Source organism: Manis javanica, chromosome 15, assembly GCF_040802235.1.
Source record: "Manis javanica isolate MJ-LG chromosome 15, MJ_LKY, whole genome shotgun sequence".
Taxonomy (NCBI): Eukaryota; Metazoa; Chordata; class Mammalia; order Pholidota; family Manidae; genus Manis; species Manis javanica.
In genome coordinates this window covers 62,713,079-62,736,050 of record NC_133170.1, presented here as the reverse complement: position 1 = coordinate 62,736,050, position 22,972 = coordinate 62,713,079, and the positions used below count along the sequence as shown (strand labels likewise).

Here is a 22,972-nt window from a genome sequence, read left to right as displayed (position 1 = left end):
TGTACCCACTGGACACACATTCTCCTTGACAATGTAAAATTGCTCCTTTCTGCACTGAGCAGTTGGATCAACCAGGTGAGATGGTGTGTCTATAACCAGGGTAACAGCTGTTTGGAGAACATCATGCTCTTTCTTGTACATAAGAGAACCTAAAAGACAGAACTGGGTTAAGTGTATCCCAGATACCCACTGCCAAGTGATGTGTGCAGTCTCCTGCAGGTGATTATACTGACAACTTGTTTGGGCAGAAAAAGAGGCACCCAGGCCTTCTGGATGGACTTTCAAAGTTGGGATTCAACAAAAGTGCTTTTCAGGGACATTGGAATCTCTTCCTTGTCCTGGTAAATGGAGTCTAGTATACTACTGAATGCGAATGCCTATAGCTGAGGCAACGGCTGCAGACCTACGGCCCTGCAGAGTCATCACCCAGGATGTCAGTCCTCGCTGGAGGTGTTGAAGGGGTCACACGGGGCTGCCCCAAACACCATCCAGATCTTAGTTCAGGGCATATGTGTAGCCACTCTCCCTTCCTGCACCTGTAATGGGCTCAGTAGTGTGTCCCCAAAATTCATTTCTGCTGGAATCTCAGAACATGACCTTATTTGGAAAGAGGGTCATTAGAATGAGGTCATACTGGGTGAGGTGGTCCCTATACCCAGTAACAGTGTCCTTATAAAGAGAAGTCACAGAGACGCAAACACACACAGCCCTGTGGTGACAGCAGCAGAGGCGGGAGGAATGTGGCCACAAGCTAAGGCAACCTGGAGCCACCAAGCCCCAGAGTCCTCAGTGGGAGCACAGCCCTGCCCATACCTTGATTTTGGACATCTGGTCTCCAGAGCTGTGAGCAAATAAATTCCTGTTGTTTTAAGCCACCCAGTCGGTGACCATGATCACGCAGCCCCTGGACACTTACGGAGCACCCAAAACTGACTGCTTACTGGCTCATCACCATCCTCACTCCAGCCTCAACACGGCAGTGCTCCAGCACGTTACCATTTGGCTCATAATATAAAATCCACTTTCCACCCCCCCCCAACCAGATGGAGATTTACAGGATGCATCGTAGTAGCAAGAAAAAAGAGAAAAGGAAATGCAAATCACCTAAATATTCATCAGTAGGGAAATAAACTCTGGAATAACCCACCACAGAATACTATAGAGCAGTTTTTTAAAAATGAATGAGCCAATTCTCTCTATACAGGCGTGAAAACGCCTTTAAGACATATTGTTGACCACAAAGAATGTGATACATAGAACATGTGTTTTAAAACACAGCCATACACAAAACAATAACATATATTTCTGCAGCCACATAGACGTGTATGAACATAGATTCCTAGTTCTGGGTGTAAAAAATACAATGACAAACCACAGTTAATTTGGGAAGGGGGTTGGCATTGTAGGGTAGCTGATGAACATTCATTCAAGCCTTATCTGTAATGTCTTGGGAGGATGTATTCCAGCACTGTTCGGGAGAGAAACGTTCCTGTGGAGAGTGGCTCTGGCCGGAGGCTCGGTGAACAAAGGCTGCCCATCTGAATCCCAGCCACAGGCAAAGTAAATGGGCAGGGGACATAAAGGGACAGAGGGAGGGAGGGAGATGCTCCATGACAGGAAGCAGGAGCTTCCCAAGATCTAAGTCCCGGGTTGGTTTTCAAGAACCACTGGGCACAATCAGCCCCTGAAAACAAAGGGCTGCAGGGTACTTGGAGTTTCATCATGGAAGCCAAAGGCATCGCAGCCACTGGCCCAACAGCCTAGGAGCTCACAGCAGGTGAGGAGATGGGTGGCTGTGTGCCAACAGATCAAATAAAACTAGGTTCACTTGGCTTTTTCCTGGGGAGGGGGCAGCCTGTCCCCTGCCCTCCGTGGGACCACCAACCAGCTCCCTCAAGTACGAACAAGAAGACAGACAAAGGAAAGCAGGACTTTCAGAATCGTAGCTTCCCCGCTCCAGGGTGAGTCCAAATGCTGACCGTCCTGGACTCCCCCCAGTATGTGCACCCTGCTCTGCAGGCCTCCAACACAGTAACTCATCTGCATGTCACACCTGTCTTGTCCACTCCAATGACCTCAAATCTCTCACCTTGCCAGAAAGCTCTTCTGTTCTCTCTGTGTAAGCTCCTCTTCTAAACTCCTGTTTTTGGTGGCTGATGGAATGCCAAGCCCTCTCCTAGGCAACTCCCACACGTGGCTTCACCACAATCCCAGCTGATTCCCACCACATGGGGAAACTGAGTCACAGAACAGGTAAGTCACTTACCCAAGGTCCTAAGGCTGCTAAGTGTCAGAGCCAGGATTTGCACACAGCTCTGGAGTCTGTGTTCTAACCACTGCACTGCCTCCTGCTCTTACCTGAGGGCCCCCAGTATCTGAGTTTGCCATCCACTCAGATAAACTCAAACAAACCAACCCTGCTGTCAAACAGGAATCAGGGAGTCCAAGTTATTGCTGAAGCAAAGACATGCCCGGACTCCCTGCCCATCCAGACCATAGCTGATAGCCTCCTGGTCCAAGCCCAAGATGGGCGCGGAGCCTGGGGAGTCTTGTCAAAGGCTGGGAGCCCAGAGCCTAGGGTCCCACCTCTCAAGGGACGACAAGCAGCCTTTTCTCTCTGAGGCCCCCTTCCCGCCCCCAGGAAACAGCCAGGAGCAGAAAGCAGGTGCTCCTCACTCCTGATCTACACGTCCTTGTTCCAGGCTGGGGGAGCCTCCCTCTGCACCCCCACCTTCACAGGCACCCTCTCCCCACTGCGTCCCCTACTCCCAAGAATGGGAATGGCTGGGAGGAGATTTATTTACAGAAGACAAAAAAACCCTCCATCATCCCCTCAGAAAGAATTTCCCCATATCTGAGCTGAGACCTGATTGATGGGATATCAGACATATCAAGGGCTGGGGGAAAGAATTCCAGCCAGAGGAGAAGCCTGAGCAAAGGTCCTGGGGCAGATGTGGGTCTGGATGCAGAAAGCAACAAGGAGCAGGGCTGAGGTGAGTTCTGGGAGGGCAGCTGGCCCCAGGTTGCGCAGCACCTCACATGCCAGTGAGGAGGGGGCTGTGCTCCCAGAGAACTGAGCAGCCATGGAGGCCCTGGGAAGGAATTTGCACTACCCAGTGTGGTACAAAGAGCAGAGCGTTCTTTGTGGTCCAGGGCAAGTCAACTACAGGTGTCAAGCATGGAAGCAGAGGATGAAAATGGCCATGATTCATCTGAGAAAGAGCGGGCTGGGGCTGAGGGCTGGGGCTGATGGTGGGAAGGGGAGAGGGTGAGCAGGGGGCTCCAGACTCCCACCCCAGCCCCTTCCCTCACTCTGCACATGGCACTGAGCACATCTGTCCATACCCCGGACCCCTGAGGGCCAGAACAGCACCCAGTTCCTCAGCCCTTCCCAGTCCCCAACCCAGCGCCTGGCAACAGATCGTGCTCTGTAAACGCTGGCTGAAGGGCACACTGTGCAGACTGAACTTGCTGTTACTTCACCAGTGTTTTTAAAATATAAACTGGACCAGGTTGCCTCCACCCACTCATCCAGTGGCTTCCAGCTGCACACAAAATAAAGTCTTAACCCAGACTCTTAAGAGCTCTTAACCCAGGTCTGCAGAAGGCATCCATTACTAGAATTCGAGGCCATTGGATGGGAGAAAATACACACCTTCATACCTATATATACACACATACGTTAACAGACACACATGCAAATGTATACACATGTATGCATGTACACATACACACATGCACACACACACCTAAGTACTCGTGCACACGCACACACACACACATACACACGTCTTCATCTTTATTCACCTGTAACTGAAATTCAGCATTTCTCTTGGAGACAAATGGGTGCAACAAACGTACCAAGGGTTTTTTGCCAATGGAAACTACAGAAGTACTCCTATCACACTACAGTTGTTATTTATATCTCAAAATAGCATTTAGGCCATCTACACTTTGATGTTGTAGGAGTTATTGTGACACTAGATCGTGTTTGGTAAGGTGATGGTAAAAATATATGAATTGTACATAAATTACCGTATCACAAAGTTGCTTTCATAAATATTTTTGAGTACTGTATTTCAATATGATTGGTTTTCTTTTTAATTTTTAAAAACTTTTGTGCATCTAGACCAACTCCCAGGAGTTCCAGCACACCTCATGAGACACCCAGGCTGCCTGGGGCAGAAGGACATTGGAGGCCGTGGCCTGTGTGTGACACCCGGCTCTGCAGCACAACCAGGTGTGCAACTTTCTGTGAGGTATTTATTCTCTCTGTTCCTCATCCATAAAATGGGGATAACAGTATGCACCTCCTATGCTCATGGGGTGTTTAATGAGTTACTATATCTAACAGAACGCCCCCATCCCAAGTATACCCACATGTTGAGCCCAGAACCTTTGAACATAGGACTTCACATAGCTGTGAAGTTTTGCAGGTGTGATTCAGTTAAGGACCCTGAGATGGGAGGTTCTCCTGGTGGGTCAGTGTTATCACAAGGGTCGAGAGGTAGGAGGGTTGGAGTCAGAGAAGAAAACAAGGTAGTGGAAGCAGAGGTCAAAGTGATGTGGGACCACGAGCCAAGGAGTACAGGAGCTCTAGAATCTGGAAATGGGCAAGGGACAGATTCTCCAGAAGAATCAGCCTTGCTGACGCCTTGATGTGGCCCTGTAGGCCCATCTCAGGCTTCTGACCTCCAGAATCATAAGACAAATCTGTGTCAATTAAAGCACTCGGTTTGTGGTCATCTGTCCCAGCAGCAGCAGGAGCCTATTTCAGACACCGAGAACAGTGCCTGGGCCCTGCAAGGTCCGTGCAATGTCAGCTGCAGGACCTGCCTCTGCCCGCTTCCCAGCATGGCCCTGCCCCTGCCCTGCCCCTCACTCTCTACATTCCGGCCAGCTGGCCTCCCTGAGTTCCTCAAACACACCAAGCCTAATTCTGCTCGAAGACACACACTGTTCTCTCTGCCCAGGATGCTCTTCCCCCACAGCTTTCTACAGCTGGCTCCTCCTTCTCAGTCAGGTCTCAGGGCGAATGCCAGATCCTTAGAAAGAAGTCCTCCTGATGGCTCTATGCTGCCCACCCCTCTCCCTGTCTCTCTTCCCTGGAATCCAAGGTGAGCTTCTCCGCACGCTGGTCACCATGAATGATCGGACAGGTGGGATCCTAACATTTAGCTCTCTTCTCACAGAATGGAAGCACTGTCAGAGCTGAGACTCTGTATGCCAATTCATCACCATCCACTAGGACATAGGGTAGGCACACAAATATTGTCTGAAATAAAGTATTTGTGCCCAGCCATCACTGTAAAGTTTCAGGACAATATGGCTAAAAAGGAATCTGATTATCTCTTGCTTTTTCCTATGCTGAACCCATGTGCCCAGTTGCCTGGAAACTCGCCAAGTGTGTTCATTTTTGGATTCCAACCTTATTGAAAGACAATGTGTTTTTTATCTGCATGTGCAGAGCTGGGCTTTTTAGTTTTAAGAACTGTAGTTGAATGGGGGGTTGCAGCCCTAAACTCCAAGCCACCCATGGAAATAAATCTCTCAGCTCGAAGCTCAGTAATGGGATGCAGAAACAAAGAGAAGTGAAAGGGAGTGAAAGGACACAGGGAGGGATAGAAAGATTTTTTTAAAACTTGCGCTTTCATAAAGAAAAGAGAAGAAACAGGCACACAGCTAGCACTTCCCAGGCATGGAGGGGATAGCAAAGAGACTGTTTGTACATTTTAGATTTTAAAGATGACACAGAAAACATTGTTCATACCCCAGATCATGACACCCGTTTAGACTGCCCTTTTTAAGATGGGGTTTTGGAAGATTTTGACCACCTATGCTGTTCTGCTAGAAGTGGAAATATTAGACACAAATGGTTACCAAAGTCAGTGATTTCAACCCCAGAACCACTTCCCAGTGCACCTCTTCCCCAGCTAAGTCAGTAGGATAACAAAACTGGCAGGGTAGAAAGGGTCATTCATTTGACAACACATTCACATCTGCTCTAGTTGATCTGGGACACATTCCCACTGCATAATGACCTTTATATATGCCTTGCTATTTTAAGCATGTTCATATTTGTTGTACCTTATTTGGTTGTATGACACCATGGTGTAATTGGCAGGAGGGGTATCCTACTTGGAAATTCACAAAGGAGAAGCTGGAGCACAGGGAGCCTGCCCCGAGGCTGCACAGAGACCTGGGGGCCAGCTGGGTTCTGCACTCAGGCCTCCTCCTTCCTGTGGCCCTGGCCCCAGGCTGGTCCACATCCTCCCTGGGAGGAGGCTTGTCATCACCACGCCTGTGGCCGCTCTGCTGGGGGATTCCCTGGAAGAGCAGAGAGCAGGGTGCTTCCCTGACGACCGGGCAGCGGTGTCCCCAGGAGCCTGGAGCTGTCAGAGGTGGTGGGTGGGGATAACACTGAGGTCCAGGGGGCACCTCCGGGGAGGCCATGAAAGAACAGGTCGTGGGAAGAGGGACGGAGGGCCCTAGTGCAAGGCCTGAGGAAGACCAATACAGGGGAAGCTGGGATGCTGCATAAGGCCAGTGGTAGAAAGATGCCAGCCCCTCACAGATGTCCACATCAGAATCCCCAGAACTGTAAATATATAACTTTACAGAAGAGCGAAAGCTAAGAATCTTGATATTGGGAGATCCTCCCAGATTTCCCAGGTGGACCCAATGTTGTCACAAGGGTCTCTTTGAGAAGGAGGGAGGAGGGCAGGAGAAGCAGAGATCTGCCTGATATGCAGCCATGCCCCAGGGAGTGCTGGCAGCCTCTAGAAGCCAGAAGGGGCCACAAATGGGCCCTCCCTCAGAGCCTGCAGAAGGGACGCATCTGCTGACACCTTGATCTTAGCCCACGGAAACCCATTTCAGACATCTGACCTCCAAACTGTAAGAGAATAACTTTGCATTGTGTTAAGCCATTAAGTCTGTGGTGATTTGTTGCCACAGCAAAGGAAACTAATAGAGTGAATGAGAGACATCCAGCCAGTGGATTCAGGTTCTGATGGTAAATATAACCATTCATTCACTTGCTGAGCAAACATAGATACTCGGCACCATGAAAGGTGGTGAGAAAACATCTGGTGATCATAGTAAACATGGTCTCTCCCGTCTTGTGGTCTAGTGGAGGAAGACAGAGACTATTCTGGTCATCAATCTATTGCCCTCAGCTCCAAATTCACCCCTTATTACTTGTTCAGTGAAGGCAGATATGTGCCCTTAATACTTTTCCTTTGCCAATAGCGGGATGTTGAGCTTTGTCAGTAGAGGGCGCTGGAGAGACATCCCAGAAGGAGAGGGTTTGCTGTATGGTTCCAGGCACACTCTGCAGGTCCTGCCATGCATGTGCCCATGACTTCTCCAGCACTGGTGCTTCCCCGACATCCGGCCCCAGCAGCACCCAGCACCCAGCAGCTTCTCCAGCACCCACCTCGAATACTTTGGTAGCAAGTGCTTCTGATGAGATATCTCCTGGTGAGCAGCTGTCCCCAAACTTCCAGCAAGTTCTACTAATATTCAAGTTCCAGGAAGCTATGACCATACCCTCCAATGAGGTCTGGATCCCAGGTGGGGGGACCTCTTCCTTGGGCTCTCCACCGCAGCCCTGGGGCCATGGTGCTCCTGATGTCTGCCAGTTGGATATTCTTCGGAGCTCTCCTCACTTCTTACTAAGCAATCCCTTGCTATTCTGGTCCTGTTATAATTAGTAATCCTTTATATTAGATTTCCCTGTTCAAACTCTCTCTCATGACAGGAGCCAGACTGAGATGGGTAGTGCACAATCATATAAATAAGCAAGAATTGCTGACAGTAGTGTGATGTGATCTACAAGAGGCAAGTGAGCAAGAAGAGAGAACTAAGAGTGGGTAGCAGGCCTCCTGGAGAGCTCACCCTTAAGGTGAAGAGACAAGCAGTCAGCCCAGGGGAGTGTTCAGGCCACGGGAGGGCCATGAGAAGGCCTGAGCCAGACCAGGGCTCAGCAGGGCCGGGTTCAGAATGCACAGGCTTCTGAGGACAGGACACATTTAGGACACCAGAGTCACACTGTACAACGAAACCAGCAAGACAACAGCACCGGCTAGACCCATTCCCAGGCCTCCCCCTGGTGGGTTCTGGCTCTCAGCAGGCAGACCCCTGGAGACTGAGTTCCCTAGGGGTCCCAAGGGACACTTCCTCCTCCCCGCAGCCAGGGGGCAGGCAGATTCCGCTCCTGCTAGGGTTCCCAGCTCTGCTCCTTTGCCTTTCATTAGTCCCACTTCCTGGCCCAAGTGCCTGCTTGCTCTAACTACAAAGGTGGCTTCTGCTTCTAGGTCAGCCTGACACAATAACCAGCAGAGTTTGGTTTGTACATCCATGGACAAGTCACGCAGCCTGACATCATGCAGAAGGTGCCCAGGGTTAGCTGCCACTGAGAAGGCACGGGTGGGAAAAGGGTGGGAAAAGTACATAAAAGGCACTTACAGGCTCAGAGCAGAAGCTAGAATCCCCCCCAAGGGTCCCCCTTCCAGGTTTGGAAAGCAGCTAGAACAACTAATTAAAAAAAGATGAACGGCCAACTTTGGTTCCACTGCAAACTTCACTAAACAGCTCTGGTCCCTTGGAGCCACTCTTCACAGTGACCCAAGAGACACCCTGTGATACAGACGCCACTCAACCATCCGAACCCAGCACCTCCCAACTGTGGGGAATTAAAGCCAAACACCAGGAACCGTCCTGAAATAGAGATCAGCCAGATGGGGAGACACTAATAGTCTGAGGCACGCAATATGCACAACACACATACAACCAGCCTCCCCAGACAGCACTGGAGGGGAGGAAATGGGGGTGACTTGGGGGGCAGCAGAGGCAAACACAGGCAGGTACTCTGCCAACATCTGCCAGGCTCCACTCCCAGGCTATGGCCTGGTCCCTGTCCCTAAGACACAGAGGGGCAGGGATACTAGATGGGCCCAGGGGACATGTCAGCCACTGCAGAAAGACCACCCACCAGAGCCCACCTGTATCGTGACCACATCCCAAATGCCTGCTTCTCCCACTCCACAGTCCCTGCATTCATATGTGGTGGTTCTAGCTCCTTCTCCCCTCCAGTCTGTCCTGTCCGCACCATGTGCCCTGACCCTGTGAGGGACACCCACTCAGTCCAGTGCCATGAGAGGATGTCACTACTGAGCAGAGAGCACTGCAGTGTCTGGAGCAAAGTTCTCATTAGAAAAGGTTATTCCAAGAGACAAGAACAACATTCTCTGAAGCCCAGTGGCAACAGAATAATAGCCGCCATTCCCAGGCACTCTCTTCAGAAGGTCACATATTACAAGGTGCTAGAATTAAAGTTCTGGCCAAGGACGCACTTTCTGTTGCATATGCTCAACTCTTCCATCAAAGCATTAAGGTAACCATAGACAACTCGTAGCAGGTGGACAAGGCTATGTTCTGATAAAACTTTTTTACAAACACAGGCAGCAGCAGGATTGGGCTGACCACAGGTCTATACCCTTATCCTGGTTGCAGCCTCTGGGCAGGTAAACATCCATCACTTTCCAGCTCCTTTCAGAACCAGCACCTGCCCCTCAGGGGAGGGCACGATGCTCTCCTTTGGAATTCCATCCTCAGAAGCTTCAGGAAGCTGCCAAATCCCCAGGGAATTAAGCATAGAGCAAAATTGTAAGGACTTGGGAATAAGCAATAACCCCACCCCAGCCACACCTGGGTTGATTTGGAGAATTCACAGACAAGGTCCTGAAGAAAGGTTATGCAGGAGAGTCTCAATCTGCCTTAAAACCCACATCATCCCTCCATCTCTATCCCTCAACAGGGCCATTGCTGGCCAATGATGCCTGCCCCCAAACCAAGACTCAGACCACTGCAGACTGTCATCTCCATCCATCCAGTCTCAGGAACTAGATGACCCTTGCAAGCTTGGATTAAAGCAGGGGGTTCCTTCATTCATTCCTTCAACAAATACTAACTGTCTCGGCATTGCTCTAGGTGCTGGGGACACAGAGATGAATGTAACTGACCAGAACTCTACCCTCATGGACCTCTCCTTCCAGGGAGGAAGGCAGATAATATCTATGAAGAAGGTAATACATGGGGGTGATGTGGACAGAGGGATGGAAAGGGGCTGGAAAGCCAGACACAGCCACTGTGGCAGGCAAGGTGTGTCTCCAGCACTGAGTGAAGAGCCAGATGGAGGGATGGAGGGACAGTATGTTTTGGGCATACTCAAGAACATAGATAAGGGAATTGCAGGATTCACTGTAGGATACAGGGTTTCGTTTGCAAGAATCTGAACCCTGGTATCCAACTTGAGTATAGATGATAGAAGCACCCACAGATGCCCTAGGAGATCCAGGTGGGACCCCCACTCTTTGGTCCCAAATGGGAAGGTCAAATCCGTGCAGAATATACTTAAACGTTTCCAGTATAGAAAAGTGTATTAGGAATGTGGCACTCCCAGGGGGTTGTCATCCCTAGGACCCCCAACATCATCCCCTTTACACTCTCGAGCCTCCTCCATGACCTGTTTGCAGACGTGGCCCTGAGCCCAGTTGTGACTGGAGCTTCAGCCAGGCACAGAGGGCAAATCTGGTCACCCCCAGGCCAGAAACAGCAACACAAGGGCTGTTATGTGCTCTGGCACCCCTGCAGGCTCAGGTGGGCAGTTCCCACGAGGCTCTCCCAGTCCACTTGCATCTTAAAGTTTGCCAAACCCCAAGCTACCGGGAACACTCAGAGTGAAGCTGACTGAGCAGGGGCCACGCACTCACCATTAGAGCCACTGCCCCCACCACAGGCCCCTGACACCTCTCAATGAGGCCTCCCCACTCCATGTAGCGGGTGGTCCTGAGATGAGCACAGACTGTGACAGTGAGGAGCAGGCGCCCTGGGACGCAGTTCAGCAGCACTCACAGAGGAAAGGGGCTCACACGGTAGACCCACAATAGCTTCCCAGGAGGAATCATGGAAGCAGGCAGATAAAATGTAATTTAAGTTCATTTCCCTCGTTTAAACAACTGCATCAGGTGTGTGGAAAATAGCAGATTATAAAGCGCTTCACGTTTCTTTGAATATTAAGCGCACCCAAAGGAGACTTCCTTGTGACACTCTGCTGGAGCCCAGGTCTCTCACCATTGCGAGAGGGACGATGCCCACAAAGGACGTCTGGCTGACGAAGATCTCAGCGACGACCAGCTCACCCATGGAGTCCTCCGCCGGGTATCCCGCCTGCCAGGTGATCTGCTGGGCCCCGGCCAGGCCACTGCTGTTGTCAACTCCGAAGTCCACTTGCAAGATCTCATAGATGGAGTCATTTGCTCTGGAAAACAAACACATGTTCAAGTGCGATTTACGACCTGGAACTCAGCACAGTGTCCAGACGCAGTGAGTTGTCCCATTCCTCTTTGCCAACCAAAAGGACAGCCAACCCCACAAAGCACAGGCAGTGTCCACGGGCCATTTCCAAAGGTGCCCCTCACAGGCCCACACCTGGGGACAGGAGGATGGTCCCCAGGGCTCCACAGGAGGCAGGCTGCTCCTCCCTGAGTGGGCAGCTCAAACAGACAGCATTTCATCTCCACGACACCACACAGCTCTCCAGCCCCAGGGCCCCCACCAAGTACCACACCAGAGAGCGGCCCCCACCATCGTCCAGGGTCACCATCCTCCAGCCTTAAGGCACAGCTGCATTCTGGCCTCATCTGCTTCTGCTCCCAGTGTGGCTGTGCCCCAGGGGCTCACACTCTGAGCTTTAGGATTTGGGGAGAACAGTGGTGACCTCATGAGCTTGAGGGATCATGAAACCAGGAGTGGAGAGGGCATCGTGAACTTCACAGTTCACTACATGACCTACGAGCTACACAATGAGGTGCTGTGACTGAGTCTTCATGCCATCAGCAGAAATGGGAGCAGATGTAGGAAAGAGCCCTGCCTGTCTCAATGCACAGAATGGCAGCAGGGTGTGTGTGTGCAGAGGAGGGTGACAGAGCACATATTAATGAAAAGGTAAATGTCATTCTCAATATTTTATGTACAGGAGCCATTGATGTGATGGCAGATGTAGGCTGCCTGCCCATCGCACTGATACAAGTTTCTGAACAGAGAGTTAAGCCAAAAAGTACAGGACTGATGAACAGCTCCTGTTCCGTAGCCTGCTCCCATCGCCCCGAGGCCAGCTCACCCCAGATCTGAGCAATGTGACAGCAGAGTGACCCATCCACAGCTCCCCAAGGCTGGAGTCACACCATCAACCTGTTCCTATACTGCCAGTGGTGCTGCCTGGACCACAATGGGCTTGGAAGCCTCTGCCCTGCCTTCTGGGATCTGGGCAGGGCCTGCAGTTCAGACCCCAACTCTCAGCCTGGGAGCTCTCCCCAAGATCAGAGCCTCAGTTTCTCTTTGGCCTGCATTAGGCTTGTCACAGGAACTAAGGAGCTGCTTCTAATATTTCCTGGGTTCGTAGCAAGACCTCAGCAAACTAATGCCAAGAAAGCGAAAATCCAGTGAGGAAAGGCATCTAACTCCCTGTGATCAGCAGTTTAATCCTGCTAAACCCACACTCCAGTCCTGGGATGCAGAGGTGCCAGTCTTTGTTCAGTCTCTTCCTTCTCCCTTTGACCTTTTAGCCTGTGAGCTAGACCAGCTACATGCATCTGGCCAGCCCAGCTATGGACAGAATAGCAATCAAGTCAGGGTCACTTTTATGCATAAGTTTGTATTTTAAATCATTTCCCTCAAATCAGAGGAAAGGGGTCTTTTACTTTTAGGAAGCTGGCATGCTTGCTAATAAGCCTATTTCTATGGAAATGGGTTTATAATTATTAATTTTACCTACTCCTGATCTATTCTTGATAAGCCCTTCAAATTTGGAAAAGTGCTTCATGATTCTCTCTGCTTCATAATTATCAGCTGCCTTTGAGGAATCAGAATCAGTGTTCCAGCCATGAGATATTCATTAGACATTTTTCCCTGGGGTGGAGAGTGCAGGTGTGCGTGCGTGTGTACGTGTGTGTGTTTTAGGAGGGGTCAGGCAGGAACACTACCTGGCTGCTTCTCCCCCTCCAGCTAGAACATACCTCCCAAAGGGGCTGCTTCTCAGAAGCCCTGTTTCCCAAGAAGACACCTGCTTTAATAGAAGCTGAGCCTGTTCCTGGGGCCCCCGAGACCCCTGAGGTGGGGCTGAGACCACTTGTGAGTGTCTGCAAGGAGGAGGAGTAGTGGGGGCAGGGGAGAGGGGCAGAGGACCCACCCCAGCAGCTTGTCCCCAGAAGCCACATGCAGCCATTTCTCAGCACACCATTCATGATGACAGTAAGGGCTGATTTTGAGGGGCTGGAGGAGAGGACACGGAGAGGGAGGGAGGGAGAAATACAGGAAGAGGAGAAGAGAGACACTTGGAATGCTTGAACTGCTCTTGGCAGGTTGTGCCATTCATTTGCCTAGGTTATTTATCCTCCATCTCCACAAACTTCTAGATGGTTCTGAGCTACCAGGAAGAGATGCTGAAGCTTTCCCTATATAAATTTTTCTAGAAATGGAGCAAAAGAGGATGTTTCTGGTCTCAGGTCCTCTGACTTTTTTTTATGAGCCTTTTTCTGGGCCTTTTTTTTAAAAGACCAGGAAACAAGGTAAATACTGAATGATGGTTACTTTGAACAAAGGCCCCAGAATAGGATGCGCTGGCCACTCACAGTAAATGTGAGGAGACGGGGCTGACTCCCCCATAGACTGTTCACTCCATGTGAACAAAGACGTGCCTATAATTGCTGCTGTGACTGTAGCAGCTAGCACGGTGCCTGGAAAATTGTAAGAGTTCAACACATATTGTTTAATTCACTGAATGTATTTAAAAGCTCAAACAAGACACCCTGTAAAATTCTGGGGTGTCATCTGCATTCAGGAAGACAAGAAGCTGCCAGTCAGCTGAATTTTGAGCCACATTCTTCCACCCAGTTATTGAGCATATTTATATACTCTTGCTTTGAGAAGATACATTAGTGTCTGCTACTAGAATGTAATTCTCTAACTTCTTAAAAAAAAAAAACTTTGGATTTTTTAGGGCAGTTTTAGGTTCACAGCAAAATTGAGGGGAGGGTGCTGAGGTTTCCCATATATGCTGCACACACATACAGCCACCCCACTATTCAGAACCCCATGAGATGGTTAGTTTGTCACAACTGATGAACATACATCGACCTCATCATCACCCAGAGTCAAGTTAGCTTTAGGGCCCACTCTTGGTGAGGTACATTCCAGGATTTGGAGAAATGTAAAACAGCAATGTATTTTCACCACCCTAAAAAATCCTCTGCGCTCTGCCTGTTCGTCCCTCCCTTCCTCTAACCCCTGGCAACCGCTGAGCTGCTCACTGTCTCCACAGTTTGTCTTTTCCAGAATGTCTTATCGTAGGACTCATACAGATCACCGCCTTTTCAGATTGGCTTTGTCACTGAGGAACATGCATTTCAGTTCCTCCATGTCTATTCATGGCTTGATAGCTCTTTAATTTGTTAGTGCTGAATAATATTCCATTGCCTGGATGTTTATTTATCCACCACAGTTTATTTATCCATCACCATCTGAAGGAGACCTTAGCTTGTAGATCTAAGTTTTCAATTCCTTTAGGCAAAATGCCAGGAGCACAATTGCTGGATCGTATGAACATAAGTTCTTCAACAGCCCAACCTACAATACACAATAGTCACTGAGGCTCCTGCAGATTCACTTACCCTGTGGCATTTATTAAGTGACCATGATGTGTTAGGTACTGAGAATTCACTGGTAAGACAATCCCTGTCTTATTATCCAGGTAAATAAATAAATATGCTAAGTCCTGGTCATGAAAAATGTTATCCTGAAAATAAAATGGAAGAAGTAAATTTCTTTTTAGAAAGCTGAATAAATTCTTTCAATTTTTCTTTATTTAAAAAAAGTCTATTTAAAAATAGTTATTTCTAATTTTAAAATAGTACAAATTACAGCAGGGACAACGGAAGCACACTCAGGGGCTGCCCCGGTGAGGGGCTGATGTTTGAGAAGAGACCCAGAGGATGAATAGAAGTTGAATAAATGAGTAAACCTATTTTCAGCTTTTAAAAAAATCATGGGGAAAATTTATCCCAACTATCAGCATGAATACAGGTGCTAAATGAAAAAGGACATCCATCAATTCTTTGTTCAAATTCCACCCACTCAAAAAAGCCTCTTCTGACCACCCATTAAAATTCCATCCCCCATCCTCACAATTCTAATCCCAGTATCCTGCTATACATCTCCCATCGTTTTTACCTTTTAACCTACTAAGTGATTGATTGATTGACTATGTTGATTCACCCACACACTCATGGGTACACACAAATGTAAGCACCAGGAAAATGGGAGTTTTTCTCTGTTTTTCTCACTACTGTGTCCCCAGCACTTAGAACCATGCCCAGGACACAGCTGGTACTCATTTAAATACCTGTTGAATGAATTAGTGAAGAAACACGTGCTTAGTGAAACCAGAGACTATGCACCAAATGTTGGGAGAGACAGACATGGGCAGGTCAGGAAAGGCTTCCTGGAGGAGGCTGGACTTGAGCTGATCTTTGAAGAATGGGCTCCTACCCCAGGCAACTGCCACAACCCAACTGCTTGGGGTCCCTTGTCTCCCCTCTTGCCCCTCTTCATCTTTCCCACCTGGACAGGAGAAGAGGGAATCCCTGCTCCTCAGCCCACTCAACGAGCAGAGGCTCTTCGGTCCATCTCTGCCTGTTGTGCAGCTCTTTCCATCATAACCAAATGCCCAGCTCTCAGAAGCTGGCATGAATAAATCACCTCCTTCTGCAGTTGCATACAATCCAGGCACTACTTCCTCATTTCTGTTTAGTCAAAGGCAGAGCTTCTGTCTCTGAGCTCGCTGTGGAAGCAGTGTTTCAGGTGGACCTTTCAGGCAGGGCTTAGCAGCCAAAGGGCTAAAAATATTTAAGAGCCACTTGTCTAGAGCAGAGGCTTAACATCTTTTGGACTTAAACATTCTCCCCTCATTGATTTGATTTCCTAACTTCCTACTATCTAATTGCTATCCAGAACTTTTTAAAAATTCTAGGACTATGTCAAATGGAAATAGTCCAAAAATAGGGGTTAGGGATTCTTTTATTGCATTTCTGGTTGATTAATAAAGTCAAATATAAAACCCTGAGGTGCAATGTGGTCCCACTGGGCTGCTCATGGCCAGAGCCACACTTTCTTAACCATTCCCACCACTGTTTTTCAACAAAATTGGAATGAGCTGCCAATATTTTTTTATTAAGGTATCATTGATACACTGTTATGAAGGTTTCACATGAAAAACAATGTGGTTACTACATTGACCCATATTATCGAGTCCCCCCAATACCCCATTGCAGTCACTGTCCATCAGTGTAGTAAGATGCCACAAAGTCACTATTTGCCTTCTCTGTGCTACACTGTCTTCCCCATGATCCCCCACACACCACATGCTGAGCTGCCAATATTTTTAAATGCAGATAATCCACACCAAAAAAGCTGGTATATCTGGCTTCTTTGGACAGACCAGAAGACCAGATAACACTATCCCACATTCCCATACAGCAGTGGGAATACTGTACCACCAATGGGGTTGAAACTCTCTAATAAGCCTGGACCAATGTTACTCATTTATTGTGTACCCCTAGTCCCTATAGACATTTTTGATCTCTGAGAAAATGCATTTTGTCTTTGACCTTTCAGTGGCTACCTTCTGAGCTATGTTTTCAGCTCACAAATGATCCTCCTTCTCCTGGGAATTTGTCTCCCTATGCCTTGGTACAATCATGAGGCCCCATCCCTGGCCCTGGCTCTGGACCCAGGAGTGAACCCTGGCCTCAACTGGATGAAGGACACTTCCCAGGAATGTAAAATCCTACTAGAAAATGCCAAACTTGGCCCAGGCTTCTTTCTGCAGCAGAGACATGGGACCCCAGCAGCTGTATGGGGCCTCTTGTACCAGGTCAACCAAGAACTGCAAGAAAAAGATCAGAGAAAAAGTATACAGTAAAGATGATAACAGTATTCCCGGAGTCTCTGGTGGGTTTCTGCTTCCTTGTTCCAGCCCGTGGAATCCACTCTGGTTTTATGGAGGTACATGGCACACCTTCAGATCTTTATAGTTCATTCCCCTTTGGCATAAGCTTGAATTTAATCAGAATCTGTTTTTCTTATCATCCACTCTGGTTTTATGCAGGTACATGGCACACCTTCAGATCTTTATAGTTCATTCCCCTTTGGCGTAAGCTAGATTTAACCAGAATCTGTTTTTCTTATCAAAAGTAAACCCAACTATTTAAAAACTCTTTCTCATATATCCACATGCTCTTTTGTACCTCAGTCCCCAGTCTAATGACCATTATTAAAGATGTCTTTATTGGAGAAGATTTCAAGAGTTTCACGATCCTCAATAAGAACATCAATTTCACTATACGGGTTCAGAGGGGCATCAAATAGTGGCAATTAGGATGAAATATGCAAAAGCCTCACTAGGAAATAGCCCACAAGATTTTTTCTGACCACATTACTCTATCAGCCAGGCGCCCACCAGGAACTAGATGGCACAATCCAGGCACAATCCAGTATAATGCAATGCAATGTAACAAGAAACTATTTATAGAAGTGGAGATAGCATTGTCATAACCAACACACAATGACACAGCACCAAGGGAACCATTATTAATCCGGGGCCTGAAGAACAGGGAGGGACAGTAGAAGAATCTGGAAAGAGCCAGAGCCATGAAAGAAGGCCACCTGTCGGGAGCTGTGTGACCATGCAAATCCACAGCCACTGCCAAACCTCACCAGGTAACAAGGGTACAAAGGAGGAGACAGTCTGGCCTCAGACCTCCAGAGGCGGCACCAAGGCTGGCCTCAGTTCAGGGAGAGAGGAGATTTGGTTGACGCAGAGGTGATATCTTTTGACTCAGGCAGGGAAAGGTGACACACAGACCCCGTGGGGCAGAGAGAAATAACCAGCACCATCTCTGGTTCCAGTTGTTTTCTTCACAAACACTGAACACTGTGCCCTGGCAAAGGCTTGGAAACTTACAACTGGTTTTTGTCTCTTCATCTTATATCCTATAACCTAATGGACTTGTTTGTTTTCTAAATTCCAATACAGTTTTTTTGGTATGTGTGTGGGTTCTTTAAAACTGTCTACATAAATATCACACATCCAAGAGCAGAAATATTTTACCTCTTCCCTTCCCATCTGGATGCCTTTTGTTTCTTTTGCCTGCCTGTTTGTCCTACTAGAAGTGTGGTAAAATACGTGCATATTTATACACAGGTGTCTTAGGCTCTGTTCATTTCTTTTCATTGCTTTTCTTTCCATTGCCTGGGCTGGATAATCTCAATGAACCTGTCTGCAAGTTTGCCAATTCTTCTGCCAGTTCAAATGTGAGTGGTTTCTCAGATTTAATGCCAAAAGCACAAGTACACAGAAACACAGAAAATCAAACTTCATCAAAATTAAAAACTTGGCTCTTTCAAAGGAGATGATCACTAAAAGGAAAAGACAATGCACAGAAATGGGAGAAAATGTTTGCAAATCATATATCTGATAAAAGATGAGTATCCAGAATATATAAAGAACTTTTACAACTCAACAATTTAAATTGGGCAAAGGATCTGAACAGGCATTTATCCAATTAACATACACAAATGGCTAATAAGCACATGAAAAGATGCTCGGCATCATTAGCCATTAAGGAAATCTGATCAAAACCACAGCGAGAGGCCACTTCAAATCATTTAGGATGGCTATAATAAAAAGAATGACAAAAACACATGTCAAGAATGTGAGGGAATTGTAACCCTCATGCATTGCTGGTAAAAATGTAAGCTGATACAGCTGATTTGGAAGACATTTTGGTAAAAGACTAAGCATAGTATCACAACATGACCCAGAAACTTCACTTCTAGGTGTACACTCAAGAGAAATTAAACCATGTCCACAAAAATGTTCTGCACAAATATTCACAGCAACATCATTCATAATAGCTGGACAGCTGGAGGGAGAACCCAGCTGTCCATCAGCTGATGAATTTGATAAGCAAAATGTGGCATTTCTATACAATAGAATATTATTGGCAGTAAAAACAAGGGAAGCACTGATACATGATACAATGTGGATGAAACTTGAAAACATTTTTGTAAGGGAAAGAAATCAATCACAAAAGCCCATATATTCTGATGCCATTTATGTGAAAGGTCCAGAACAGGCAAATTCATAAAGACAGAAGTAGATTTGTGGTTGCCAAGGACGGGAGAATGGGAAGTGACTGCCACTGGGTACAGGTTTCTTTGGGGGTGATAAAAGTATCCTGAAACTAGACAGTGGGGATGATTCCACAACTTTATGAATACACTAAAAACCACAGCATTGGACACTTTAAAAAGATGGATTTTATCGTGTGTTAATTATATCTCAATTTTCTTAACTAAAAAATAATGAGAGGAAAATCAAGTTGCAAAAGAATATGCATGGTATAATACTTTGTACAAAAATGGTAAACACGTGAGCAACCATTCTTTATCTGGTTTATATTAAAAACCATAAAAATATGCCTGGTATTGAAAATGCCTACCTCAGATAATGAAATCAGCAAGAGGTATATAAAGGCTTGAATGATACATGTAATACTTATTTCTTTGAACATTTGAAGAAAATAAAGCCAAGTGGTAAGAGTTAATAAAGCTTGGAGTGGAGGGAATGAATCCGTATCATCTCCCATACTTCTTTCTAATCAAAAACAGTCTATTTACAAACAGAAAGCTACCATCCTCAACACTCTCATTTAGTCTATTCTCCTTCTGTTTAAATCCCATATATATTTTTCTGCTGCAAATTCTCTAAGAAACTCTCCATCTAACTCCTAAATAAGCTCATGATAAGTCAGCTAACCCACTGTCCCACTTCCCAACCACAGGAAAATGATGCTATATTCTTCTTTTTCTGGTTTTAAAATATTTTAAAGCACCTCCCAGGCTGTGTGAGTGACCTTATTTTTGCTTACCAACATGTTCCCAGAACAGAAAACAATAAATCTTGATAATGAGCGAACACTTCGGCACCTCCACTTTCTCAGCTGCCAAAGCCAGGACTATTTCTCACGCTAACAACGACCCCTCGCTTCCAGCTGATTTGATTTTATCAGCATCACCATGACAAGCCCGGAGACAGCTAAGGCAATTGCCACAATTAATTTTTTTCCCTCTGCCTCTGTCTTTCTGACAACATCCAAAACCGTTTCAGGAAATGACAGCCAGAAATCATCTTTCCCTGACTTCCTAAACACACCCTTTCAGAGCTGTCCCAATCTCTGTTACTTCCTATTGCCAGCCTGGGGAAAACTCATCATAGCCAACAACTCAGGAATCATCGCTCCCTGGCCTCCGTAGAGAGGACGGACAAAATGCTCGCCGCCTGCCTTGCGGCCAGTATGTGAGATGCAGCCGGAATGTGGGATTCGGACAGCCCCTCTCCAGATTCCATGGCTAGACATCCACACACCTGAGAGCAGACTGGGAATCTGTGTTTTGATTTGTAACATAATGGTAATTTTTAAATAAGTAATACATTCCCAGGATTCAAGAGTCAAAGAGCATAAAAGAAGGTGACAGTGAAAGGTCTTCCTTCCACTGCTACCCCCAGACCCCCAGCTGCCCTGCCCTCAGCCAACCAGAGACATTATTCATTTTCCTACTGGCCTCCAGAGACAGTCTGTGCCTCTCTGCACTTGGGCAGCATCCTGCCATATTGCACAGGGTCGCTCTGCACCTGCGCTGGGAAGGGCTCACTAAATGGGGATCTTCTACTGTCTAACATTGAGAGCAGCTGCTAATGAGTCTGGGGTCCCAGGGTCATGCCCCATGCTGGGTTCCTCCAGGGGTCACACTGCACCTATAAGCCCCCTGCAAGGTACCCTGGTCACCAGTGACTGGCTGGCAGCTGCAATCAGTGCCAACTTATTCCTGGTCCTGGTGTTTTCCCTGCTGAAATACAACAGCCACATCCTGCACAAAGGATTGCTCTGGGCTGTCCATTACGGGGACTGTAACAGTTAGATGATCAGGGCTTTGTCCGTGGCTGACCTAGCAAAGGTCAGGCCCAAGAGGAGCTGCCTGCATAATACGAGGCCAGAAGAGTGCTCACATTCAACGCAGAGCAAAATTTAAAGCCCACAGACATGGGACTGTCAGTACCAGGGGAATTCACTGCTCTCAAAGGGAGAGTTAGCAGGTGCAAGAACTGTGAAGTGTACAGCTACAGCCTGGACTTTTCTACCAAATTCCAGACTCTTTGGTCCAACTGCCTATTCAACAGCTTCAGTTAGGTGTTAAAAGACCTCTCACACTTGACTTCCTCATGGCTATAAAGCAAGTCCGTCCTTCCTTGCAGTTCCTCAAATCATTACTTTGGTCATCTTAAACCCTTCTCTTTCCTTATAGCCCACATCTAACTGTCCAGAAAGCCCTGTCAGGTCCACCTGGGAAACACATTTCAAAGTATCTTCATCTCTGTGTCCATTACTTCTACACTGGTCCAAGCCACTGTCCCCTGTTGGCCAGGGGGTTGCAATCGCCTCCTAAATGATCTATGGTGTCCACTCTTTCACTCTCTTATTCAAAACCCTTGAGGAATTCTCGTCTCATTCACATAAAACTCAAAGTCCTTTCAAAGATCTCTAAGGCCCTACATGACCCAACCCCCTCACCCCACTGCCCATTACCTCCTAACCACCTCACTTCCCGCTCCCTTGCTCACTGTTGGAGCTGCACCAGCCTCTACTGTTCCTCCTGACCGGGCAGACTTCTACCTGGGGTCCCTGCACCAGCCCTCCTCCAGGGGCCCCTCTTCCTTATGATATCTGTGCCATGCCCCCCTCACCTTCAAGACTTGCCCCCAAGGCTGCCTTCTAAGCAAGATCCTCTGTGATGACCCTGCTGAAAGAACCCCTTTCTACCCTGGCCATTCCTGGCCCATCCCGTGCTGTCCCTTAATCACACTTAACACCACTGAACACTCTCTGTTTGATCTACCCTTTCTATGGACAGTTTCTGTCTACGAGATTGTAAACTCAGAGGGGGGAGGGATTTTTGTCGTGTTCCCTGCAATACCTGCAACTCCTAGAAAAGGTCCTGGCCCATAGCAAACACCCTGTGAATATATCATGAATGAATGAATAAGTGGGTCTGCTGTGAACCTCAGAGTTCACATTTTGACTCCCCAGCTCTTGGGCTTCCCCAGGGTAATACTTGTCATTGTGTGCAAGATCACACCTGCCTGCTGGCTGGGTCTGTCAGGGCAGCACCCATGTCCCACTCTCTTCCAGTGTGGACTGTCATCTATGGGCATCTTCATTGTCCTCTGTAATGGCCTGGGGAAACACTGGATTTTGGGGTTTCTCTCTACATCCTTCAGGTGGCTGGTTTTTTGCATTCTCTCCAGACTTTAGAGTTTAGAGTCAGATAGAGAGTATTGGTGTGACTACAGCACCTCAGCCATTACTGGGCTGGGAGTCATGCATGCCGCTTTTAAAAATTGCGATAACATTAATGTGGATCTCCCGTCATAACAAATTGTGAGTGTACAGTAGGTAAACTGCAGCACAGAGCTGCAGAGCAGGGCTCTGGAACAGGTTCATCTAGTGTCTGAAGGCAGGCACTATTCCTTAACTAGACTCATCATAAGCACAAATGACCAGAGATGATCAGTGTTCTCTGAAAAGATAGGATGTCTACCTTTGATTCAACCCCTCCCAAAGCTCATGGCATCTCCAAATCACCAGGAATTATTTCCACAGCAAGAGTAAACAAAACAAAGACAAGAGAGACAGACAGACAGACAGACAGACAGACAGACAGACACTCTGGTGTGGTCAAAAACCAAACCCAAACAGAATCTCTAACCTCATTAACCTTGAAATTGAGTAGA

At 47.6% G+C, this 22,972-nt stretch overlaps 1 protein-coding gene across 1 annotated transcript in view; it reads right to left on the bottom strand.

Moving 5' to 3' along the window:
* Positions 1-22,972, bottom strand: part of LOC108385061 (transmembrane protein 132B) — a 310,363-nt gene that overhangs the window by 60,931 nt on the left and 226,460 nt on the right. The window contains exon 4 of the mRNA XM_037014453.2: positions 11,137-11,323. Within this exon, the coding sequence (XP_036870348.2) occupies positions 11,137-11,323 (187 nt within the window). The remainder of the gene's footprint in view (positions 1-11,136; positions 11,324-22,972) is intronic.